Source organism: Cryptomeria japonica, chromosome 1 (genome assembly GCF_030272615.1).
Source record: "Cryptomeria japonica chromosome 1, Sugi_1.0, whole genome shotgun sequence".
In the NCBI taxonomy this organism is placed as follows: domain Eukaryota; kingdom Viridiplantae; phylum Streptophyta; class Pinopsida; order Cupressales; family Cupressaceae; genus Cryptomeria; species Cryptomeria japonica.
In genome coordinates, this window is record NC_081405.1 from 91,649,001 (window position 1) to 91,675,146 (window position 26,146).

General features: G+C 34.8%; 1 protein-coding gene across 1 annotated transcript in view; it reads left to right on the plus strand.

Annotated features, from left to right (window-relative positions):
• The first annotated feature begins 18,678 nt into the window (after positions 1-18,678).
• Positions 18,679-26,146, plus strand: part of LOC131041924 (proteasome subunit alpha type-2-B) — a 40,162-nt gene continuing 32,694 nt past the window's right edge. The window contains exons 1-2 of the mRNA XM_057975177.2: positions 18,679-18,953; positions 19,076-19,152. Coding sequence (XP_057831160.1) covers positions 18,913-18,953; positions 19,076-19,152 — 118 coding nt within the window. The 5' untranslated portion in view covers positions 18,679-18,912. The remainder of the gene's footprint in view (positions 18,954-19,075; positions 19,153-26,146) is intronic.

The window sequence follows — 26,146 nt, forward strand, 5'->3', positions numbered from 1 at the left end:
GCTGCAACACAAAACACTCAATAAATCATTACAAGCAATGGTTACAAAATTAATCAACAAAAGATAAAACCATAGCTAATCGATCTATTGCCTCCTAGTAAATGCGAGTATGAATTTTGCTCTCAGATCTGGTTATGTAAATTCCAGTGACGTGACTTCACTTAAAAGGAGGATTTAAATGATGAAGATGTATGATCTAGCAATGATAGCATGATTAAGCTACATGATTTCATGATTACGCTAGAAAATAAGCTAGATATAAGATGCAATAGAGCTAAAATTGAACATGATAACAATGCTAAAATGATAAACTAAGAGCTATATGCCTATAGTAACAATGCTTGAATGCAAATGAGATGGGATTTGGGATGGGGTCCTTATTTCTCCAAAATGGGGTCTATTTATAGGATTTCCAAGGCTAGGTGTGTGGTGGCAGGAATCAATGGTCAAGATTAAGTCTGAAGATATCAATGGTTAAATTGGAGGTGATTGGCAAAGAAGTTGGATTAAAGGGAACATTTGGAGGTTGGTAGGAGAAGGGGTTGGATGAAAGGGGAAAATGTCATCTCCATGGTGACAAGTGTCAAGAAGCTTCTAGAAGTGGTTGGATGAAAGGGAACACTTAGTGACAAGTGTCACAAAGCTTTGCTCATGAGAGGGCAAAGTGTTCAAGGAAAGGGGACATGGTGGTTAGGATGGAATGGGTTAGGTTTATAAGGGGTTAGGTTAGGTGGTTAGAAGTTTGGAGAATTTGAATTTAAAAATTCAAAAAATAGGAAAAGGCTAATTAATTTCAACAACTCATAAATTGATTTGTTTTAATTAATTACGGGATTATGAAATGAATTTGATGGGGGGAATTAATTAATTTGAATTAATTAATCAAAGGGGATTATTGAAATGAACCTATTAAATAAATCCTTAAATTTATTAATAAGCAGAGGAAAGGGGGTATTTAATCAAATTGTTGATGAATTTAATTAAATTGGGGAGGGAGATTAATTAAATAATTGCTTATTCAATTAATTATCTTCAGACCATTTTTAGGTGTATACAGAGGGAGGTAAGGACCCAAGATGGATGGAAGGGATGGAGAGTTTGACTTTGGAATGAAAGGACCTAAAATGGATTTGGAGGATGAAGAGTTTGTCTTTGGAATGAAAGGACCTAAAATGGATTTGGAGGATGAAAGGATTCCTTGATCTTGATCTTGACTTGGAGTAGGATCATTTGAGTTTGTGCTTTTCTCATGATTTTGAATTAGATTAGTGAAGGAGATAGAAGGGATATCATGCTCTTGCTTAGGACGTGGATGTTGAATGGGACTCTGCTCTTGAGATAAAAGGGGATCATCGTGGATGGAATACCAAAGTCTTAGGGGATCATCATAAGATTCTTGATAGGTGGGATCTTGATAAAAAATGGGATTAGATTGGAGATCCATGATATCTTGATCTTGATTTAGGCCAGGACTCATTTCCTTTGAATAAGCTTCTTCTTTTTCAAGTGACAAGGGATGGTCACATGAGTGATCAAAGTTTCGGTTTGGGTAGGTTGATATTGTTGACTTGATGGATACTTCATTTTAGATACTCAAACTTACTAATTTGAATAGAGGGTTTGTTCGATAGGCCCCTATGACAAAGCACGTCCAATGATATGGATAAAGTCTCCCGATATGGAAACTTGATTCGACTAACTTGAATACCTAGCTAGGTATTGTTGTCGTTGAGATAGTTGGATGATAAACTCTTGATCACTTGGTTTGATACTCCCTTAATCTTGTTGGATGAAAGTCTTGCCTAAAGATAGTTGAAAAGTTAATAACCACCTCAAAAGGTGCTTTGTTGGATTTGTAAACTTCTCCACTCTATGATTCCTTTGTTTGAACTGATTTTTTTTATTTGTTGATTGATACTTTGCAAGATGTTTGATCATTTGTGACAAGAATACATAGCACACATGAAGACAATGGTCATCCTAATGTTAAACATTTAATGTATGTTCTTTGACGATGTGTTCAACTCCTCGATGTTTTCACTCGTTTGGATACAAATAAGACACACCAAGTAGACTCTTTATTCAAGGGTCATCAACAATATCATAGCCCATAGCTCGATACTCCTTCAGCTCAAACAACTGTGTCACCCCCTAAGGGGCGCCCATTTTTTTGCCTTTTTTCTAGAAATGAACCCAAAGTGGATTGCTCCTCAATTGGGTAGTTATCTTGGGAGATGTATGGTGAGTGATTTTGGGGGCGGATTCTTCCCCACCCTTGCACTATGATATTGCCAATGTATGGCAATTGACTTGGCTCAAGGTTTCTACTTCTATGGTTCATAGTATAGGTTTCGTTCATCACAACAAATGATAAACTCAGTTAAGAGGCTTCCCAACCTTTATAACAAAGGCTTTTCACATCTCAAGGATACTAGGGGAAAGCTATCAAATACACACTTTCATTGGAGGGGATTTTCATCAGCCTCCACATTTGATTATAGTGGGTTGGTAAACTTAGCTTTAGCCGTTGCCCACTTGGGTCGTACCCTTCTCATTAGCCCCCTCAAGGCATTCGGGAAGGCAGGCCCTCTAAATTTTTTAATTGCTTGAAAGTAAATAAAGCATGAAAAGATAGGTTTGGCTTTTTGGTCATCCAATTAAGGGGAGAGCATATACTTACCACTCAAGACAGAGCACACAAAGTTCTTTTTACCCTTTCAAATCAATTGTTTTCTAAGTCCTAATTGGAAATGTTGCTCCAATCAAACATGGTGTTCTTTTTAGTCCCACATAGCAATGATTTCTAACTAGAAAAGTGAAATCCTGGTCAATAAAATGAAAGCACGTTGCTATAGAGTAAATCGATTTTGCAAAAAGGGACAAGTTGATCATTCTTTTTAACTTGCAAATAAAGATTGATTGTGATTTTTATGTTTGCAAGAAATGAAAGTAGTTGTTCTTTTTAAGCCCAAATTTGAAGTGCTTTTGCTCCTAACTTGCAAGAAAACCAAGTTTGATTTGTGATTCTTTTTACCTTTGCAAGTGATGTTCTTTTAAGAGCCCAAAAACAAATGTGATTTCTTTTAAAGCACCAAATTGAAAATGTGAAGTTCTTTTTACCAAAGGAAATATGAATTCTTTTTAACCAACTTTAATAGAAAGCTAAAAAGAAATAAAAAATCCTAATTTTAACTCCTCCAATTTGCAAGAAACTGTTAGAAACCTGCAAAAAAGAAGTTAGTGAAAATCCCAATCACTTGGTGGGATAGACAAGCCTAATTCGCCAAACAAGATTACAAAATTTTTGCCTCTATGAAAAATCGCTATTACAGAGTGCGAATGCACTACTACAGAGAGTAAATGTGTTACAGCGTACAACATATGCGCTAAAAGATGCAGTAAATGTGCTAAACTGTCAGAACCAGAAAATGGATAGAAGACATAATTTGCAACCCTGCGGATGCAAATGCGCTATTACAGAGAATGTATGCATTGTGTCGTACTTCAAATGCATTGTAACAGGGAGTGTATGCGCTATAACATAGACCAAATGCGCTGCAACATACAACGTATGCACTAGAAGATTTTGTAAGATTTCTTGGGCGGACCTGCGCAAAAATGTTAGAAATTTGATAAATTTAGGGGTCAAGCCCCACGGTGGGCGACAAAAATGTGTGCTGGAAAGTGTGGAATCTGCAAAAGAGAATCAAACAACATCAAACAGACACATGAAACATAATGTTAGAACTAGGAATCAAAATAGAAACTAAACTAAGTTAGCTTCAAAATCAAGAACCCCAAGCACGTCTCATGTTCCTGTATCTCCAAAGATCTTCAAGATTCAAGGTGTCTCTCACTTGGAAGAGCACTTGATCTTTTAGATGTCAACCTAAAGAATGAGATTGAAGGATATTCCAACATCAAAATGAATGCAACTAAGATCCTAGCTAGATGATCAAATGATATGAAAAGATGAAATGCAAGATGGAATGCAAGATATGAGACTAAGATTGGTTCCAAATTGAAAGCTTAGGTGTGATAATTAAACTAACATGGGGATTTGTATGAAATTGATATACAATGGCTATGAATTAAGGTAGCATGATACTATCAACATGATGAAAGCTAAAGTAGCATGCAACTAAGATGATCTAAGTGCTTTAAGATGACAAATTGAGCTCCTTGATAACCTACCAAATGACTATAAGTTTGATGCACAAGATGATAGATCCTTAAGAGTGAATAAAGAGGCTCTATTTATAGAGAAAATAGAGAAATGGATGGCCAAGATTGAGCAATCTTAACAAGGGCTAGGATTGAAAGTTATCAATCCATGAGGGGAATTCAATCCAATCCCAAGTTGACAAATGTCACCTTGAGATGGCTTGAAGGGACACTAAGAAAGCATTAGATGCTAAGTAAGCATTAGGGATAACCTCAAGAGATGACATCATTGGATAATGCCATTATCCAAGGGAGCATGCTATTGTCCAAGAGGTAAACTCTTGTGCAAAGTTGAGGGATGGTCAAAGGGACAACCATCATGGGCTAGGGTGATGTCTCGTAAGAGGCATTAAATGCTCTTTGAAGACTTTTGAGGTTAACTTGTTGGAAGGTAGATAACCTTCAAGGATTTTGTAAGAGACTTACAAGTTTGAAAGACTCGACAAGTTAACTTGTTGAAGAAGGTAAAGTCTTCAACACATTTTTAAGACTTTCCCCAAATTTGGAGAAGTGACTCCCCCAAATTTAGGGATGTGACATGATTAGAGGAATTAGGCTAGTTAATGAGGAATTAGAAGGGTTCTAGAAGAATATTAGCATGCTAATGGAAAATGTAGGAGAATGCAAGTGGAGGGAAATGGGCATTTTTAGATAAAATAAAAGATTTATTTTAGCCAAAAGGGAACTTGCATTTGTAGGATTTTGCAAGTGGGGGGACTATTCACAAATAAATAATGATTTATTTAAATGCAAAGGGATTTTAATCAAATGTAAAATAATTTAAAAGGGAAAAGGGGGGTTTTAATTAAATAAATAAGATTTGTTCAATTAAATGGCTAAAGAGTACTTAATCAAACCTTGGTTTAATTAATAGGTTAGGCTACAAGAAAAGGATTTTAATCAAATTTTTAATTTGATTAATAGGCTAATTGGAAGAATAGGGATATTAATTAAACCTTAGTCTAATTAATAGATGAATAAATGATGATTAAATGAATAGAATTCATTTAATTAATTGTGCAAGTTTTAGGTGTCTACAGTAGTGTATATGGATAACTATGGTTATCTAGTTGACAAAATTTTGTTTTCCAACTCGTGCTACTGACATTGGAGAGTTTTTTGAGTTGTGTTTAGGTCCTCCCTATGGTGTGTTGGGATTCATATTGAGTTATCTCATTTGGATGATGTATTTTGGGCCAACTAGTTATGTTCTACATTGTTCATCTACATGTTATCTTTTTGTCGATCTTAGATGATGTGCACTAACATGTATATGGTTTGGATCTACTTAAAGAAGTTTATCATGATGCATTTTGATCAACTCTATCTCCAGGATTGGACTGCATTCACTGCAATCATTTTTGGTGGCCAATTTGATAGGACCTATGTTTGTCCCTTGTTCTTGTCGACCTAATTGATGTTTGTAATGAAGATGGTATATATAGAAGATCAAATTAGTGTGATAGGGCATCTTCAAAGGAGAATTAAGTGGTGGTGAAGATAATGAAGTGTTGAGCAAAGTGTTTCATGTGAAAGTGCTTTCATGATCATATCATTTGTAGGGTGTTGTCATGCAAAGACAATGAATGTGGTAGTGACTATTGTTGGAGTTTATGTCTTGTAACAGAGGTTCAAGGATAGCTTCACAATTGGAGAAAGACCTAGTTTTTATAATTTAGAGATTTGTTAATTATGTATCTTACTCTGGAGCAGTGAGCTTCATTTTGTAAGTCCTTTGTATCTTGCCCTGGAGAAGTGAGATTCAACATACAAGTCCTTTGTATCTTGCTCTGGAGCAATGAGCTTCATCCTGCAAGTACTTTTGTATCTTACCCTAGTATAGTGCATCTCAGCTTGCAAGTCTTCTAGGTGGCAATGTGCTTCCTTGGTAGTGGTTGCCTAAAATAGATTTGTAATGATTTCATATATATTGTGAGTTGACTCTCACCATGGTTTTTCCCTATTTAGGATTTTCCACATAAATCTAGTGTTATCTTGTGCATTGTGTTTTGTGGTTCCATGTTTCATTGTTGACAATAAAGTTAAGGATAAGTTGATTGTGTTTGAAGTTTAAGTGAAGTATTTTATGGTTTGGACTTATTCACCCCCCCTCTTAGTCTTAAGGTGTGTTCAATAAATAGCACTAATACCAAAAAATTTATGGCTAGCGCATGAGCACACTCTATCAATGACATTACTTCATTTGTACTAGGAGATCTTAATGAATTCCCTAAATAAAGATCAAATGGTGTCAAAGAACCCTATTTGAGAGTTATGGTTTGTGCAAGCTCGCAAGATCAAGTTTTTTGGTCTTTATCTTAGTTGCAACACCATGAAATGTTGTCATGTGTTACTGTCAATTTAAGCTATCTACGATATGGACTATTTGACCAATGAATTGCTCTATTAAAAGATGATGTAGCATACTCTTATTTGATGTGGCTAGTAAGATCCACACAAAAAAATTACTAGGATTCATATTAAAAAGATAAGGCATGCCATCTAGGACTAGTAAGATCTTTAGATACTTACTAGGAGTCATGTTAAAAACACACAAAACATGATATATAGAACTAGTAATATCCTCATATGCTTACTAGGATCTATATCCACAAGGACTTACAAGGATAGAAAGATCCATTATGTTAGGTGAATTGTGCACAAGTGAAGGTCTCACAAGGGCTATCAAGTTGTGTTATAATGCTAGGTGAACTTCTCACCAACAAATATTACAAGGCCAATAAAAACTCTTTGTTTGCTAGGTAATCTTGATAGGATACTATAAAAGGTGTTGTTTAGACAAAACCAAGTTCATGGTGTATGATCAAAGTGTACAACCAATCACGTAGAGTGTACACGAAGTGAAACACATAGAGGAATGTATGCCCCCACCTTAAAGTGATTATGTATGCCAACTGAGAGAAATTTATGTAAGGTAGAATAGATTCAAAGATAAGCATGTTACAACAATAAAATGCCCCCAAACATAGGCAAGTCAAGGCAATAGTCACATACAAAACATGCAATAACACTTGTTGTGCCTGTGAAGTGTGTACCTATTATACCTGCAGCTGCAACACAAAACACTCAATAAATAATTACAAGCAATGGTTAAAGAATTAATCAACGAAAGATAAAACCATAGCTAATCGATCTATTGCCTCCTAGTAAATGTGAGTATGAATTTTGCTCTCAGATCTGGTTATGCAAATTCCAGTGACTTGAATACACTTAAATGGAGGATTTAAATGATGAAGATGCATGATCTAGCAATGATAGCATGATTAAGCTACATGATTTCATGATTATGCTAGAAAATAAGCTAGATTTAAGATGCAATTAAGCTAAAATTGAACATGATAACAATGCTAAAATGATAAACTAAGAGCTATATTCCTATCGTAACAATGCTTGAATGCAAATGAGATGGGATTTGAGATGGGATCCTTGTTGCTCCAAAATGGGGTCTATTTATAGGATTTCCAAGGCTAGGTGTGAGGTGGCAGGAATCAATGGTCAAGATTAAGTCTGAAGATATCAATGGTTAAATTGGAGGTGATTGGCAAAGAAGTTGGATTAAAAGGAACATTTGGAGGTTGGTAGGAGAAGGGGTTGGATGAAAGGGGACAATGTCATCTCCATGGTGACAAGTGTCAAGAAGCTTCCAGAAGAGGTTGGATGAAAGGGAACACTTAGTGACAAGTGTCACAAAGCTTTGCTCATGAGAGGGAAAAGTGTTCAAGGAAAGGGGACATGGTGGTTAGGATGGAATGGGTTAGGTTTAGAAGGGGTTAGGTTAGGTGGTTAGAAGTTAGGAGAATTTGAATTTAAAAATTCAAATAATAGGAAAAGGCTAATTAATTTCAACAACTCATAAATTGATTTGTTTTAATTAATTATGGGATTATGAAATGAATTTGATGGGGGAATTAATTAATTTGAATTAATTAATCAAAGGGGATTATTGAAATGAACGAATTTCTTTGTGTGCATGTGAAAGCTTTAATAATTCTAAGATGGATATTTGTGCGGGTGTTTTCTGCAATTGCTCCACTAGACTGTATTGTTTGATAGTGGATGATGTGTTTGTTGTAGGACCTGACAAAACAACTTTGGCTTTGCTTCTTGTGATAGCATGAGCATGCTCTTGATTTTTTTTTCTTTAACTACAATCACATTTACCACATTTTCATATGTATGAGCATATTTTACCTTCGCTTTACCCTTATCATTATTCGTTGTTGATGATTCACCTTTCTCATAGTTTGGAAGCGGAGTTTTAAAAGTTGTATGAGGTTAATTTGTTGTATGTCCATCCACTGTTATTACTCCATTATCAATCATATCTTAGCCCTTTTCCTAATTGGATTGTGGCTAGATCTATTGAATTTACCCCTCCTTTTCAATCTTTTGGTTAATTTGGTGAGATTCGTGGTTTTACTATCTTATTTGGTGAAACCCTAACTTTACCCACCAAAACAATGACATATAGAAGAATAAAGATGTAAATAGAGGAATGTCACAATAGGATTTGTCTGTTTGTATCCTTGTGCCAATGAATCCTTGAGGGTCATCCAAATAGAGCCTAAATATAAAATACACAACAATTAGTACACATCATAAGGAATTGCATTACATACAAGTAAACAAATGAACATGAAGAGGTAGTGCATGAATGAGCTAGTCTAGCAAATCATATGCCTCCCAATCTTGCTCGTCGTTATAAAGAGATGGTAAGAAAGATGATAAAAGAGTTATGGCTAGTACAATACATGGAGCTATGTCTAGTTTCAATATGAACCATGTTCTAATGGTGGATCACCATGTGTGTCACTAGTAGCTAGAGTTAGTGCTTTATAAAATATCAAGGACAATTCATCATCATTTTCATTATTTTCAATCGTGTTATCAAAATCATCATGCAAATTTATTATCACGGGTGATTTAATAGGGGGAGGAGGAGAAGACTCCCCTAGAATTGACAACCTCAACTTTCAACAAGATTAGGTAAGGTAAGGATCATCTCTAGGAGTGGATGACGATAAGGAAGGTTGAAGAGGCAAGGCCAAATTAACATCTAATTGCTTAAAGGAAGACTCACTTCTTGTAGCAAGATTATGATGCTAAACACTTTGTCTTTGTTGGTGTTATCTCACTCTACAATTTTGTCGATTATGATTTGAAGCTTCTATAGAAGGAGATTGGGTATCAATCAACATCAATTATTTTTCTTCCTTTGGTATAACACTAGAAGGAGTAAAAAAAGGAACCTCTAAAGATTGTGAGATAGGAGAAGGTATAGATGATGCTAGGTGTGTGCCTCATTGTCCTTTATAGGATGGTGGAGGTGGAACAATAAAATATACACTATACACTCTAAGAAGAGGGAGGATTATCGATTGAGGATGTGATTCACTTGTTACCTGTGAGATAAGAAGAGTTACTTCTATATCCATAGACGTTAAAGGATTGTTAGGAGTAGCTGTCAAAGTGGATCCCGAGGAACTACCTAAGGATAACTTAGCTATTTTCTTGGCTTAAAAATTTTATATTGGAGAGGAACATGTTATCTTCATGAAGTTTAATGGGTTGAGGTTGTTGAGGCTAAAATTAATTAGGTGTAAAGTTTTCACATCTAGACAAGGGCTAAAACCCACTATGAAATATAGTTTACACTTGTTCTTCAAATAGGAACTTCAAACACTTATGTACTAAAAAATGTACTGCCTCCATGGAGGTGAGCCATGATTGACCCAAATTAACTCAAAATCAATTTGAGGTAGGGATAATGGTAAAAATAACATCTAATATTTTAGATACAACTTTAACTTGTAGAGTGATGAAACCTATGGTGGGACAAGTGAAACCGTAACACACCTTAATGAACACTTCAAATTTATCATGTGTATTGATATAAGTCATATGTTTAAAGAAACTCCTTTATAACCACATTAACCATGCATATTGGATCAATAAGCACCCCATGTTTGTTTTTTTATTGACTCTAGCAATAATATATAATGTCCCATCATGTGCATGCATTGAGTTATCACTTTGGGTAAAGGTGATATTAGGTTCAAGTTTATGTTTAGGTTTCTCTTGTTTGGGACATTAGCTTGTTTGGTTTGATAATCCATGTTTGCATAATCAAAACTTGGCTTAACAACATTTGTGGAATGGGAAGGCAAATGATTGGTAAAGATTTGCAAGTTTTGATTAGGAGGTGCTCTAGATTTATTCCTTTTATCATTCACACTATCTACCTATATGAAATTAAAATAAATGAGGCCTTGTAATTCATGTCTAAGATGCATACATCACTCAATATCATATCTAAGAGTATGATGATATTGGAAAAAGGCCTTTGGGTTAAATGAAGCAGGTAAAGGTTTGGAAATATCTATAGGATGGATGGGGGGAAGTTAAATCAAATCATTGTTAAAAAATTGAAGTAGATCATTGAATATAAGAACTTAGAAAGTTGTGTAAACTTGTGATTCTCTCATCTAGAAGAACAATGAGTTATAATAGGAGTTGTTATAGTTGTAACTTGAGTTCCACTCTTATTAGAAGAATGGGTATTTGTATTAATGAAGCTATATTATTTTTTAAAAATAAAATAAAAATCCTTGACAATTTTGAGGTGTCTCTTTGAATTTGTCAAGTAGAGTTATAGATGAAGAACCTTCATATTGACTTACTAAAAGTTGATAATCGTGAAGTGTCATGTACAAGTGTGTAAATGATGAAAATTTCATAAACAAAATCTTCTCTCTAATATGTGGTTGTAAATTACCAATAAAAACTCTTTGAACATCAACTTTAGGAAGAGAATAAAATTTTTGTGAATAAAATGTTTGATATCTACCAATAAAATCAATCACTTTTGCTTGTACACCTTGTTTACAATGCACTAAATCAGTTAATATAACTTGTGGCTTGATATTATTTTGAAAACGTTGCAAAAATTGATCAACCGATTGTGAAAAATTGTTAATTGAATTATTAGGCAAAGAGAAAAACCAATCCAAAATATTGTTTCTTTCAAGGACCTAGGGATTTTTTTGCAAGAAGGGCATCCTCAAGAATAAAATTATTTTATGAAGTGGTAAATATTGACAAATGTGTGTTAGGGTCATCTTTCCCATTATATTTATCAAAATGAGATACCTCCATGTGCGGTAGAATGGGAGTCTTAAGAATAAAAATTAAAAGTGGGCTACTTGTGTAATATGATGGAGGAGTTGGTTGCGATTAGGGTTAGCTTTCCTTGGACAATTTTTTCTATAATAATTACATATTTTGTAATAATTGGTTTATGAAAATATTGGTAGGTGAATTGTTCTGTCCAAATCTTGGACCCTACATGGTATTTGACTAGTTGTCGTGCAAAACTTTTCTAAGGGTTTATTTATTTATTTTTTTCTTTTTCGAAGCAAATTGTGCCAAAGTTGTTCTTAGTTAGGTTTCTTGGCTTGTCTATCTTCTCTACTTATTTTCAAACCCTGGACTCGTGAGTTTTCTATCATGGATGAATAGTCCCTTCATCTCCTAGTTTAGGTTCAGTTCCCCGACTTATCTATGTCCTTTTTGCATTTTATGTCTTGGAAATAGTAGCCTCAGTGGATACAATAGCTTATGTTAAGCCCAAATTTTTTTAATTAGCTTGCCATAATCATTGGATCTATGCCAACATTGACCTCTCAAAAGACTTCAAGGAAACTATGGATATCTAAATTAGAGAGTCTTGTTACTCCCAAATACTTGATATCTATGTCAAGCATCCAACTACAAAATTAGGGATCACTAATTGGTTGTCCAATACTCTAAACCAACTCCATCAGCCTCTATGGACTTACCATCCCCCTCCAAGGATGAGGCTAGCTAGTCTATAGTTGTAAACTGCAAGGTCAACAATACTAACTAACTTCTTCTAAGTTTAATAGATAGATGCAAAAAAATTATGCATATTGATCAACAAACCAACAAATCCCTTATCAAGAAACCTATTATATTAGAGGGGTTCATTTAATTATTAACTAGGGATGTATTTTCTTGGACAATGTTGGCACTATTTGTGCAACTAAAGAGTCCTTATGTTATTCTATTAGTTGTGCATACAAAATTAATTGAAAGCAACAAACTTAATTGAAAACATAACATTGTTGAAAGTAATTCTAGCTACACAATAGTTGTTGCGGGTAACTAATTAATGACATGTTGGCACTATGTGTTGTCATTGATGCCAACTTGATGTTTGACAATATGTGTTGTCTTTGATTTTTGGCAGTTGTTGTCATTGATGACTAAGTGTTGTCATTGATGTTAATCCTCAACTTCTATGTTATCATTAATGACATGGTGATTGGTTGGTGTAAAGGTGATGATGATGTTGCGTGTTGTCATTGATCATATGATATGATATGATGGATTATCAAGATTATGGGAGATTGTGGTAGATGTTATCACTACTTGTTAGAAAAGTAAATATGTATGATGATTGCAGAGGTTGTTGACTAGTGTTGTCACTACAGTGGATTGATGGTTGAAATTGTTCTTTGTTGTGGATATCCACCCTCTTGGTGTTAATGTCTACATTCAATATGTTATGTTTGTGCTGGGAGTTGTCTTTGATGCAAAGTGAAAAATATCAAATGAATGGGTAATGCAGATGATTCATGCTTTGGTGTGTGATGCTAATAATGATTATTGAGAATTGTTCTATCAGATGTGTGATGTGGAGACTTTTGGTGTTCATACTTGTCCTTGCATGGTATTGATGATAATAATTGTTTTGTCAATTATGTAGCTATGCAAAGATGTTGTTGATGATGTCCTTGGATGGATATTCATCATCTGGTGGATGCTGACATCTCACCATGTATGATGATGGTAATGTTGCAATCAAGGCAGTGATAATGAAGATATTTTTCTATGATAATAATGATGTCGATGCTCATGTTTGAGAACAAAGATGATATCATATTAAGATGAGGATTAGATACTATGAGATGAGGAATATTAAGACAAGGATTAGATGTATTGAGATGCATTAAGATGAGGATTAGAAGTGTGGCAATAGAATGGAATTTTTTGTTGTTGATCTTGTGTATGCTATAGAATGGTGGTTATATCTCTTGGTTGTTTCTAAGTGAGAAGATTGTGTTTTTGGGACATTCTAGTCCTTGGAAGTTTGAGGGAGTAAGTTGTTGCAAGAAAGTATGCTAAAAAAAGTTTGGAACAATGCTTTGCATTCCTCTGCATTTGATGTTATTGTCCTATGGATCTAGACATAATGTGTATACTTTGTGGAAATTGTACTACTATCTTTTTAGGTCCATGGTGTTGCAACTAATATGGTTGGTGATTTTAGTTTGTTGACAATCTGATTGTTTGTAAGATTGGTTTGGGAAGTGGTTCACATTTCTTTGCATTGATGTTTTGGGTGTTGTGGCTTGGAGGACATGTTTGTTTTGTGTCTCACTTCAAGTTTCAGGTGTCATTGTTGTCTGAAAGTGTTGATAATGGTGTTATGTTCATGACTACTTCTTCAGACTCTTTGGAATGAAGTGTTTTGTATCAGTTGTGTTGTGTTGGTATGTTTTTGATGTATGGGGATCCACATTGGGTTTATTCATCTTGAAGATATGTTTTTAGGCCAACTAGTTTTGTGTTACATGGTTTATCTACACATTACCTTATTGCCTGCTTTGGAGAATGTGTGCTAGCATGTGAAATGTTTGAGGCAACTTAGAAAGATGTGATATGATGCTTTTAGGTCCTCTCTATCTCTTGGATTGGACCACTTTCACCACAATTGTATTTGATAGCCAACTTAATAGGATTTATGCTTGTTTTCTATTTTGGTTGACCTAATCGATATTTGTAATAAAGAAGATAGTATATATAGAAGATAAAATCAATGTGGATTGGTGTATATGTTGCGTGGATATGTGTGGTGTGAAGTGTGTGGATTAGAGTATGCGTGTAAGCTCATATGATCATATCAATTGTAGTGTGTGTGATGCGAAGTCGAGGCAATGTGTGGTGACTATTTTTTAAGTTGGTCGCTTGAGACAAAGATTTAAGGGCAACTTCATTCTTGGAGATTACTATAGGTAGTTTTGTTGAAGGCTTATTCATCTTGATTCATATTCTCATGTATCTTTTTGGGAGATAGTGAGTCTCCTTAGAAAGTTCCTTGTATCTTACCCTAAGGCAGTGTGTCTTAGCTTGCAAGTCCCTATTATCTTGCCTTGGGGTAGTGCACCTCAACGTGCAATTCCTTCGGGGAGTAGTGTGCTTCCTTGGCAGTGAACCTAAAACAATGTTGTAATCTTAATTATATATTGTGAATTGGCTCTCATTGTGGTTTTCCCTATTTAGGTTTTCCACAATTCATTGTTTTGTCTTTCATTGCTATTGATAAGGTTAAGGTTAAGTTGACATTGATTTGTGGAATAAAGTTTAAGTGTTTAAACAAGACTTTTCACCCCTCTCAGTCTTAGAGTATGTTTAACATGACACAACAATAGTCGCGAGTGACTATTTCTACTAGACTTTCAACTATGTTGCAACTAACTATACTCAACTTTTCAATTATTTATAGCTAATTATATCAATCTTCATCAAAGAAATTAACTTAACAATTAGTCTACCAATTTAACCAATAATCTAACTATCATTAACAACAATAATCTACACTATGAAGAGAGTTATAATACCTCAAGTGGCTCTTGCTTGAGTATTGTAACCTCAACTGTCAGTACTTAATCTTTAACTCAAAATTTCATTATTAACATTCCATCAGTTATTTCAAATTCAAAAGAAATACATAAATATGATAATAGTCTTTACTAGTTTATATTGAAAACTATGACATGATCTAACAATTGATTGATTTATATATTCTAAGAAGCTTTCGAACTCTGATAGGATCTAGGATTTACATGTGAAGCTTGAGAGTTAGATTGGTTTAGGACTCTAAAAAACTATCCTAACAACTATTAATTCTCCATGATTATGAGGAAATGAATTGCATGAATTTAAGTAGAATTGAATCTTTCCTCGATAAATGTGATACCTTGCCTATGTGATGGATAGCTAGTGAAAGGGAGGTGTGGTTATGTATGCACAATAAATTGGGTCTTTTCAACCCTAACTCCAAGCCTGGATCCAGATCAATCACCTTGGTACACATGAACCAACTTGCCAGTCAATCCTGACTAAGTCTTAAAGGGCTTGATTATGCCACAATTTCAATACAATCCTTCTTTCCTTTTGTCAAATTTTATTCTTTATCAATTGAACCATTAGTGAATGTTGTCTTGTTTGACCATTTTCCCATATATGTTTTTGCATTGAATGGCAAATTGTGGGCCCCCAAATCCATGAAGGGACAATTATTTCTCAACATGACTCTTCTTAGTCACAAGGCCACATTTTCTCATATCCAATGTGTCTTGAATCTTGATCCATGTCCTTTGTGTGATATTGGTAAGATATAATGGTTAAATGATGTAATAACTTGTACTGCTAGGTTTCTTTTATTTTTTGGGTGCTAGCTAGCCTACTTTCACTATCTCTCTTATGAGACCACCATCTAGGAGCTCCACCATGCTATTGTTTCCTTAGAGGCTCAACTCTTCAATCTCGTTGCCCTATTCTAGATTGCCTATCTGCGCTAGTAGAAACATTTTGTGAATGCATATGCTGCCCACAATGCTCAAATCAAGGCCAAACAAGATTGGCTCAAAATTGGAGATAAAGTAGATCTAAGGATTTTTTTGAAGCTTTGCAGACCCATCATACCCACCACACTATCAAAGCAATCCATGAAGGTAATCAAATTCTCCAAGAATTACTTGATATTCTCCAAGATTTTGTTCATCATTATGAAAAGGTCTTTACTACTTAGGATAATAGTCCTCAAGGTACTTTTCCTTGAAAAAATGCCTCAACGTGGTGTTGTGGTGCCTTTCTAACACTCAACATATTTTTTGTGATCTACTCCTTTCTTGGGAGGATCTCAAGAAAGTGACCTTTTCCATGGCTAATGAAAAAGGCCCTAGTTTGGATGGCTTCCATTGTGAATTCTATAAGACATTTTGGGAAACTATGGGCAAAGACCTTCATATGGTCTACTTGGAAGCTCTTCATAAAGAATCCTTAGGTAATTTAACTAAAAAAGACAATATCAAATTCATAACTAAAATTAGAAACTTGAAGGATAGAAATAATTGATAGTCCATTATGCTTTTGGATATCTCCTACAAAATCACTGCCAAAGCATTTGCCCTCAAATTATGCTTTATGCTACCACTTAAATTATTAGACTCGAACAAACATGCTTCATTAAGTCCAAGTATCTTGTATAATATCTTAATTGTTTGGGAAGGAATGCTCGTCAGTCTCACCAACCATTGATTTTTGTCAAAATCAACTTTGCCAAAGCTTGTGACTATATTGAATGACCTTTCATTCTTGTCATGCTTAAAGTCCTTGGATTTGGGCTTCAATTCCTTCAATCTATATTGATTCTAGATTTGTTGATGCCTCAACTTGCATCACCATTGTTGGTCAATAGTCTTCATCTGTTGGACTTTTTTGGTCCATCCATTAAGGATGTTTGCTTACTCTAGCTCTCCATGTTTAGGTTGCTGAGGGTTTTGCCTATCTTCTTACACAAGCTACATCACAGTTCTATTTAAGGGAATCTCTCTTCCTCATATGACTCAACAGTTAGTTAATGGTCATTTTTTTTAATGATTTCTTCCTCACCCTTTGGGAAGATGAGTAGAATATCAACTAGACTCTCCCATGCTTGGATGCTTTTTGTTGAGGGATAGTTTCTGCCAAGCATATGTGTCTAGTATCCAATGGCATGAGACTCTTTCTTATAGACAATTTTCCTTCCCAAACTTGTTTGGTTGGCTTCATATCAATGGAAATGGATTGACCATGGAGAAATATTCACATTCTTGTGTATTCCATTTGCCTTTCATGCCAATCCTATCAAATTCTATAAAAAATGGATTCAAGGAATTTAGGATGTAATTCTTGAGCCTAAGTTGGCCCATTTTGTTTAGTATCTCCTATACTAAGGCCTCCTATAGGGACCTATTTGAATCACATGGGCATTCCTCTGTCCAATTACCATTTTTGTGGGTAAATTAAATATTTAAAACACTTTCTTTGGTTTTGTCCACAAGCTCAACAAGCCTGAAACTAGATTGATGATTTTTTCAAGCCATTCAGACCCAATTCTGTCTCATGACACATGGTTCTACTTGGAGACTAGCCTTGCCTCCCTCATAAGTTTGCTCAGATATGAAACATTTTTAGGGTGGAGACTCTTTTTAGCATTTAGAAGGATAAAAATGCAAGTCTATTCAATAACACTTCTTCACACAAATGATTTTCTTTATATTTTAAAGCCATTATTTTCTCTAATGTGCTCATGCAAATACAAATACAAGCTAGCAAAGTTGCACTTGAGGTGGCTCATTTATAAGAGCTCCTAAACCATTAGGGGAATACTCTCAAAGTTGTTTCTCGGGTTCTCCCTATCTCCACTTCTCCTTGTGGGCGTTGATATGACTGTAGCCGCTCTTCCAAGCAAGATAACCATGTAGACTATTCCTCTCAAGGTCCTGCTCCTCAGAACCCCTAGGACTTTGCTCATGGAGGATGTTCTTTGCTATCAAATCCATAATATTTGTTGTGGGACACTAGATGACCAGAAACCAACAAGTTTCCTTGTGCGCCACTTTTAATCCACCATTAGTTGCCATGAGAAGAAAATGTTGAAGATAATCCTCTTACTTGTTGAGAGCCTATTGATGACTCTGCCCTTGCGGATATTTGGGGGAAACTAGACAATAGTGATCCTCCTTCGCCTAGCATGACTTTAGTTGCTTAAGTTTACTTTGGCCTCAACCCATTTGCTTTGATTTTAATGTTTTCAAGGCTCGACCTTATGCCTAGACTCTCATAGGTATGCCCTTTTACCATCCTACCTTTTTTTATGAATATTGTACTATTTTCTTTATATTAATGCAAAATTAAATAGGATATATTCATCAAAAAAATATTGCACTAATCATTAAACAAAGAAATCACCTATGTTAGGCATTCACGACACAACATTTATAACATACTTAATATGATTTTACAATTAAACAATTTGTTAGACGATTTGATATAACAAAAAAACAAATTTTTGATAAATTAACGATACAAAAAACACAATAATATTTTTACAACATAAAACAACTTTTCAATTAAAAAATGCAACAAAATATAGTCTATTCACTAAAACACACTTTAATTGAAATAAAATTATATATAAACTAAATATATATACACCACAATACTATATAAATTGCCATAATGTATCTTTTTGGTCATCAAATTTAGGCTTAAAGATTCCGAAGACAGCCGTTGGAGTAGAACACCCCTCGAGGAGTTGCCATTTTGAGCAGATACACTAATTTTTTCTGACGGCGTTAAATATTTCGGGGTTTTTTCAGCTTTTTTGGACTTCAAGTTCACATAAAAGTAGACGACTTTCCTTTGCTTCGGGCGGAAGAAAACTTTCTCCTCTTTAAGATCCTCATTTCGCTGACCCAACTCATTTTGTTTTCTTGATCCCTTCTTGTCTATTTTCTTCCTCTGCACCCGTTAACAATGGGAGATAGTCAGTACTCATTTTCTCTCACCACTTTCAGGTAATATTTTCTTCTTGTTCTGAATTTGTTAGTCTGTCAGCCGGACCATTTCTTCACTGCATTCTTCAAATCTTTCTATTTTATTTTTGTCTAATAATGTGGTATTTGATGCTCGCGAACAGTCCATCGGGAAAGCTTGTACAGATCGAGCATGCTCTAATGGCCGTTGGGTCTGGTCAAACATCGCTGGGAATTAAAGGTATTTTGCGACTTCTAACGGGTACTTTAATTTATAGTTTGTTACTAAAGCTCTAGTCGACTTAATTCATGGCAGAATGTTTTGTTGTTATTTTTCCTCTTGGAAATCTTACCTGTTGAGGCTTAGGGTTTACGCGAAACACGAAATTCATGGCAGTATAAACAGTAAGAATGACATTATTTAGATTTCCTCTCTCTTGCGATTGATACGCATGAGCAACTACATAACAAATTTAGTTTGAACTTGAAGTCGTAAACTAAGGATTAAACCCTAGAAAGCCTCATGACCTCACGAGGATTCTCAATCAAACGGCGTTAATCCCTGAACAACCACGTAATATTCTGTTTAGAGGGTTTTATTTATGCCTGTAAATCTTCAAACGACTAATCAGGCATCCGAATGGACAGAAGTAAATACGCCCCTGTCAAATACTCCTAGTTATTGTATACAGGTTAAATCTTCGCTTTACAATTCTAGAAGTAGGTATTGTGCATGAAATCTCTATTGCTTAGATGCATTGACATGTTCAATCAGTATCATTTTGATTGTGGATTGAAACAAATATCTTCGTTTTATAGTGAATGAAAATGACCATATTCCAGTGAATAGGACTGTTAAATATAAGGAGGGATGATAGCTCCAAGAAGACAAAATACTCCAAGTTAGGGGATTGGCTGGTTGTCCCAGTGCTAAAGAATGCGGCAAGAGGCAAGTTACATTGCAAATGCGGGGACTAGACGTAGAATGAATACTTGATGTAGGAGACAACTTTGTATTCCTGCTAGTAGCACAAAGTGTAGTTGGTATGAAAAGTCAATGAACTTGAGAAGAAAGAAAGGGAGAAGAAGTTTTATCAATATATACAAATGACCTAAGCAGGTGAATAGGACTTAAGTACAGGATTTTACAATAAATATTCGGGGTTGCTAAAGCCTAAAAGTAACTATGATAACTAAATATAAAATCTAAAACCAAAACTTGGAAGAAATCAAACCAAAAAAGAAAGGGGACGAAATCAAACATGGAAACCCTAGAAAAGCGCATACAATTGAAACAACCATTACAAAAGTATGGCCCTTTGTAAAGACAATTTTTAAATTTCTGGCAAAGTCAGCAAGTATAATTGGCATATGGGATGTTCTTTGGGGAATTATATTCTCCAAATCCAACTCGCCACTATTGCATCATCAATGGGGGGCACACTTGTCATTTTGATCAGAAAAATTCAATAAACAGACTGCTTTTGTTTGCAAGACAACAACTGGTGTAATGGTGGGGGGTTAGGTGGGCCACCCTCTTCACAAGGAAGGAGTTTCTTGTGAATGATGAGGACGTCAAGTTGGTGTGTAATGATGGTGGCATGGCTATTTGTTGTGATTTGTGGGATGTTAACTTCTTGGCAGAGTTGATCAAGATTTTGCCGTATGATTTCAAAGTGAGCGTTGTTATGGGCAACCTTTCACTTGATCATTTTAAGCAACCTCAGTTGCTCACAATATTTGTTCTCTTGTTGAATTTGTAGTAGAATTCGAGTGTGTTCTTCCTTAATAGCTCCAAGAGTTGGTAAATTTGCTCTCAACTCCCTGAAAGTAGTCTCCATGCAATCCTTCCTAACTTCTACATACATAGGTGTGATATGTTGAGTGTTATCATGTGAGAAAATATAACTAGAAACCTTGTTGCATCCTTAGTTTCAATGTTTTGCTTTTGTTGGCAGTTTTGGCACTTGTTTGAGCAATTTGAGTACTTACTTGTTGAAAAGTTGATTTTGTTTGAAAACTTGTGATGATTAGAGATTATATTCCAATTCTAGTTTAGTGTTTGTGATTTTGGTTTGATTTGATTTTCATAATGTTGTTTGACTAAATTTATAAGCTTGCTTAGCTTGAATGAGGAAAAGGTCTCACAAGTTATTTGTTTTGTTTTTGTGTTTACAATGAATGTTTGCAACTATTCTAAATGCAAATTAGTGATTTAAGATTACTCTAATGTTGATTTTAAATGCTTTTAATTATAGTAAAAGTTAAAACAAACAAGATTAAATGAAATGACGAGGTTAAACTATTTTTTTGTTATGTTTTCTATATGTTTTTGATATGCAAACTAATGGGATCTATCTAATACAATTTATTTGGATAAAATAGTTAAAAGAACAATTTTTTGCCCTTTTGTATTTTAGAATGACTTGCAGGAATGAAGAAAACTATTTTATCCTTGCAAATGAATTCTAAATATTAAAATCAACAAAGAAGTCTTCTCTATTTTTCATTTCAATTGCAATTTGAACAAGATTTATGAAAACATATATACAAAAACAAGCAATGATTAAACAATTTAACTCCTACCTTTTATATTTTTTCAATCAAAATGTTGCTTTTATTAATTGATGTAAAATACAAGTTTTTGCTGATTTTTATGACAATGCTGGTAAAACAAATATTTTATTCTTATTTACCTTTTGTTTATTGGTTTGCTTATTGTCTTGTTTGAGGAGAAATGAATTGCATGTTGACCTTGTCTACTTAATTTCATGGGTCCTTAAGTACAAAGTGCCGCTGTTTTGATCAATAAAAGGGTAGAGAAAGAAACAAATCTAAGCTAATAAACTAAAGCTAATTTAAATCTAGAACTTACAAATGAATGTTGCAATTTCAGAGTGATAAGGTAGCCACTCTAACAACTATTCTCTATTCTATGAAAATGATATTAATTGAAAACTACTATGAAGGAATCCCACTTTTCGATAAATGAAGATCGTAGATGTAGGTTTGTAATGTTGATGGTGTAGTGGTCTTTAGGGACCCAGCTATCTAGTATCTCCTGTCTGCTATGAATGCTCATTTTGATGAAAGCAAGGTGAAAAAGACCAGGAACAAAGTAAAAGAGAGGTGGTGCTGAAGACTCAAGAGCTTAGATGCTGTTCTGGCTTTGGTATTGACAATTATGGCTTTGTTGGGCAATTGTAGACATTGTAGAAAACCTACTAGAAATTTGGAAATCTGGTGTGATTTATGAACATGAAGAGTCAAGACTATACATGCTGCTGTTCACCAATGGTGGAAGACAAAAGCAATTGGCTCTCCAAAATAAATCAGTGAAAGACCCTTCTATGATATTTTTCTAGATTTTAAATAATGGATGATCTATAAATAAGAAAGATAAGTGTTAAGTGAATCTCTCCTACATTGGGTGCACTCAATAATGAATTGATCTAGAGTTTTTGAGCCAAAATTAGTGCAAGAATGACACATGCAAAAGATTCACATAGGTAAAATAAATGAATAGGATTGCTGGTTTTGCCAAAAATGTAATCATCAAAGGTGGTTTTGCATTTGGCAAAGGGGCAATCTGATGTATAAGATGTGATCTGTTAATTAACAATAAAAAAATAAGATTCTCAAAAGTGATGAAGCACCAATACTTGGTAAATGATCAAAAAGCATACAATATAAGTCAAGGAGGTCCTATAGGTCAACTTAGTACTTCCATCAAGTTTGAATTAGTTGAGACGAGGTTTTATATATGCCACTTGGGTTGTGTGTTGGGCCATTGGGTCATATTGAACTTGCCTTTTATGCTTGTCCATTTTTAGACACTTAAAAGAACAAGGGGATCATTTAACTTTATCTAAAACATATAGTTTCAAACCTGTACCTCCTTGGGTTTTGGCTTGGTGACAAAGCTTGAGAGTTAAGCAGGCCTTGCCAAAGAATTATGGATAGAGCCAATAAAAGAGGTTGATGAAGTACCAATTTCCAGATTGCGTCAAAGGCATGAGCTGAAGAATGTACAGAGCATCCTCCTCCATGACTACAATAGAGCCAATGCAGAGTTTGAGAAAGGGACCGTGGGATAATTTTAGGAGAAAGAAAGGTACAACATCAGGAGGATGTAGGCACATAGTTCGACAAATCATTGGATTTGACATGGTTACACAATGTATTGATGAAGATTTGTTTAATGCACATTTTCTTCTTAAAATATCTTTGTCAAGTTTGATATTTTTGCAATGCAACATTTGGATGGCATAAATGTCCCTTATCATCACTTTGTTTATTGTAAACTTGTGCTAGTGTAGATAGATGAAATTTGAACATGAGGTCTTCAACTCCCTTTTAAAGAGGGGTCTATTTGTTAATTGATCAACAACTTAGAGCCAAACCATGGAAAGAAAGGAGATTAATTAAGTCCTCTTCATATGTTATTCTGAAAATTTATTTCATTTTCTTTTCCTTGGGGAATTATCTATGCCATCTAATTTTAATCATAAGAAATTATGTCATATGGATTGTGTTAGGTCATGTATCAGTAAAAGATGTTTATCAAAGAGAATATTGTTTGCTATATTGATCTTGCACCTAAAAAATTTAATTAGTATTTGTTTGCTATATTGATCTTGCACCTAGAAAATTTTGCATCCTTGATACTACGCTTTCTACCTTATTGAGTGTGAGATTTGCATTTTCAGAGTCATTCAGAAACCTTACAGAGGAATAGCTATTGTCCAAGGGGGAACATGATTCTACCAGTGATCGAGATGTAGTTGTTTTCATTGCCATACTACATCAGTGTACCATACACAATAGGCTATTCACAATTGCTTAGTTCCAGTAATTGCAAATACAAGTGAAATAAGTTTTTGCTTTTAAATTGATCATAAATTATGTTTTATTATGAACTGTGCATTTTTACCCTTGGGTATGGATACAGGTATGGATAAGGATATGGGTACAAAATCGACAATTTTTTTTTCCCTTGGGTATGGGTACGGGAATATCCGCACACACACACACACACACACACACACATATATACATATATTATATATATGTTCAAACATCAAAATTATAAAATATAATTATATAATCGTTAAAATATGTAACCTTCCACAATTTTAATATCTTTTTATAAAAAGTTTGTCCATTCACGATTTTAAAGAGAAAAAACAAAAACAAATTGCAAGCATTACCTATAACACATTAAAAAGGTCCTTTCATTATGTAAGAATTCTGTCTCTCTCCATGACAAGGCTTAAAGTTGACCGACTTATTTAGAGTTGTTATATGTAAATTTGATTTTTATTTTATTATGATATTTCTATACTTTTATATATTTTTTAACAATTTATCTATATATACATATAATTTTCTATAATAAAAATGGCTAGATACGCCCATAGGACCATCACACCTACGCTCCATGTTACGGGAGTCCCACCTTCTCCAGTTGTGGAAGAAGAATCGATATAATTTTAATAGGCTCTACCTAAACAGCTGAAAACATGGGATCTAACTATTTACATCCCTTAACGGACGGATATTCATTATTGTGAATTCCGAGGCACAATAGATAGCTGAACAAGAACGATGTCAGGAGAGACCCAGCTGTCTGGGAGGAACTCGGGTGGAATCCACGGGGGACCAGGCTTGGACCAGGATCCGTAAGGAATTAGGACCCGATTCCAAGGCTGCTAGGGCGGTTCCAATAACTTAGAATAAAACCAATCATGATAAAGACACTTGTTTAAGTTAAACAAACCAAGCCTAGCTATAGAATGCGATATGTTAGAGCAAGACATGAATAGTTGCTATCTGTATTCTATATAGCTTTTAGTATCAAGATAGCATATAGATTTACTAATTCATGTTAAAATATAATCTAGCCAAAGCTTGTTCTATATAGTAATTTAGTTTTTGAAGCATTGGATGGTACCGGGTTATTGATGACCTCATTCTTTACAAGGACCGGATATACATCACAATCCATCGATTGGACATCAAGGGAATTACAAGACTTACAAATAGATTAGAGAGAGGTTCTCATGGAAAGGCCTCAAGGGAGATGTATTAGTGTATGGTGTGCCAAAGAAACAAAGAGGAACATACATACCCGATAGGACTACTCCAACCCTACCCATACCCATACCCAATCAAAAATGGGAGAACATATCTATGGACTTCATAACGGAGCTATCTAAGGTACAAAGAAAAGACTGCATCTATGTAGTGGTTGATCGCTTAACCAAATATGCACACTTCATGGCTATATCAATAGAATTTAGAGCCCCCCATGTGGCCGAAGTCTTCTTTAAAGAAGTTTTCAGATTGCATGGACTGCCCTGAAACATTGTGAGTGATCGAGACAGTCGTTTCCTTAGCCTATTTTAGTAGGAGCTATTCAAACTAGTTGGAATAGAGTTAACTCCCAACATTAGTTATCATTCACAAACCTTGTCAACAAATGGTTGGAAGGGTATTTAAGAAACTATGTCACAGGGCATCAGAATGCATGGATTAAGTGACTATATTTGGTGGAGTATTGCTACAACACCACCTACCATATGTCTATAGGGATGAGACCCTTCCCAACATTATATGGATACACAACAACATCCTTCAGAGAACTGTGTACTGTGGTTTAGGGATTTCATACAAAAAATTATGGATATCATGAATGCACTTAAGGACAACGTCAACCAAGCACATAACCAATAAAAGGTGTATGTGGATAGAAAGGGAATTGAATGGAAACTTGAGATCAAAGATTTGGTCTTTTCAAGGTTGCAACCATACAAACAATCATCACTCAAAGTCAGTGGATAAAAAAAAATTAAGCTCCAATTCTATGGGCCATATAAAATATTGAGGAAGATAGGAGAAGTGGCCTACTAGTTGGAGCTTCCCATGAATAGTAGGTTTCATAATGTGTTTCACGTATCTCACCTTAAAAGGGTGTTGGGACAACCCATTATCTCATGCTCGGAATTGTCACCACTCGATGATGAGGGCAATTTGATCTTGGAACTTGAGACTATCCTTAATGTAATGTGCAAGGAAAAAGACTAAGAAACAAAACTATTGAGGAATACCTATTCAAATGGAAGAGCCTACCTATTGAAGATGCAACTTGGAAAGTGTTGTGACATTTTCACACATCGCCCCATTGCAAATGGGGACCCCCACTTTTTCGCTTTCTAGGGTAGTTGTCTTAGCTT